Source organism: Branchiostoma belcheri, unplaced genomic scaffold (assembly GCF_001625305.1).
Source record: "Branchiostoma belcheri isolate BF01 breed outbred unplaced genomic scaffold, Haploidv18h27 scaffold37, whole genome shotgun sequence".
Lineage (NCBI taxonomy): Eukaryota > Metazoa > Chordata > Leptocardii > Amphioxiformes > Branchiostomatidae > Branchiostoma > Branchiostoma belcheri.
This window is the reverse complement of record NW_017803987.1, coordinates 2,494,754-2,496,280: the sequence shown is the minus strand read 5'-3', so window position 1 is coordinate 2,496,280 and position 1,527 is coordinate 2,494,754. Positions and strand designations below refer to the sequence as shown.

At 38.7% G+C, this 1,527-nt stretch overlaps 1 protein-coding gene across 1 annotated transcript in view; it reads left to right on the top strand.

Annotated features, from left to right (window-relative positions):
* Window positions 1-1,051: 1,051 nt before the first annotated feature.
* LOC109476404 (lathosterol oxidase-like) overlaps window positions 1,052-1,527 on the top strand; it is an 8,985-nt gene continuing 8,509 nt past the window's right edge. Inside the window, exon 1 of the mRNA XM_019777340.1 lies at window positions 1,052-1,280. Coding sequence (XP_019632899.1) covers window positions 1,071-1,280 — 210 coding nt within the window. The 5' untranslated portion in view covers window positions 1,052-1,070. The remainder of the gene's footprint in view (window positions 1,281-1,527) is intronic.

The following is a 1,527-nucleotide window of genomic DNA, read 5'->3' as shown; positions in this document are numbered from 1 at the left end:
GTTACNCGTGTTTGGGGGGGGGGCGTTGCTATAAACTTGTTAGAAAATGTCGTTGTCTGTTGTTGTCACTCACTTTAAACGTTGTTTATGAAGATCAGAGGGGTCCCTAAGAAGGGAGAACGTAGATTTAGCATTTTTGCACGTTAAAAGTTTCATTATTATCGTAATCCTTGATAAAATGTTGTGACCAGACCTCCCTACTGACAATGTTTATTTTGCTAACTAGTTCTACAGGACGTTGACCCTTTGATATGCTTGTTACATGTCTTGTCTATGGTACTGCCAATCCTGAAAAAAAATGGTACCATTTCTACTTTTGGAGGTTGCCAAAGTCATTTTTCCAGTGCATTTCTAGTGTGCACTTCAGCACTTGTACCGTTATATGTGGTCATGTGTACTTGTCATGTAACGTTAACATTAGCTCATACTCCGGCAAAAGCTATCTGAAATGTCTGACTCTTCAGTAAATTTATTCAGTTGCATGATTTCTTTCGCATTACATAGTGTTACATGATGTTAATGTATTAGAAATTTAGGTGTCACAAAATTTAATATATCCTCATTTGCACCTGACATCCCAGTATAGGGTCAAAGTCTTGCAGCCATCTTGTTCGATGACATTTTATTGCTGCACTCTGCTTAATACTGTAAATTGTGAATTTTTCACAACACTTTTATATTTGCGGTTTTCATGGTCACTTCTGTACGGCAAACTTTTCATTACAAGAGCCACGAATATTTCATAATTTGCAGTTTTACCAACTGTTCAACTTCCCTCTGTATATGTAACATTACTAGTATACAAAGGAGAAGTATACTACCACAGGGAACAATATGGCTGTAAGAAATAAAACCTAAATTTTCTTTGCATTTGCCTGCATTCTTCACCTCAGACCCAGCATGGATATCATGCTGAAGTAGTCAAGTATGTCAACCATTACTATATCTGATATGATATAATATCATATCATCTGTTTAACCTTAACGTTTAGATGTATATGTGTACTATATAACTGTATTAAACCTAAATTTTCTTTGCATTTGTCTGCAGTCTTGACCTGTGACCCAGCATGGATATCGTGCTGAACTTCGCCGACCACTACGTCTTCACGCCGTACGTGTACCCGGCGCAATGGGAGGAGTCGGACCCCGTGAGACAGTACCTGAGTCTGTTTGCCATCGTTATGTTGGGAGGGTACGTGCTGTACCTGGTGACCGCCAGCCTTGGCTACGTGTTTCTGTTCGACAAAAGACTGCTACAACATCCGCAGATGTTAAAGGTGAGTTGAGGCTGTATTAGCAGTCCAGTAAATAATTTCATCAGGTCGATGTATGATCAAAGTTCTTTATTCACAACCACTTGTTTAAACAAGCTGACTTTTTGATGACCTTCTGTTATCTTCAACAGGGCTGCTATGCAGTGAACCAGTAACATGTTTATAATACTATTATTAATAGCTTCAGTATTTAAAACAGTGAACCATTAACACCTATTTTCAGTCGCACAGTGAACCAGTACTACCTAGC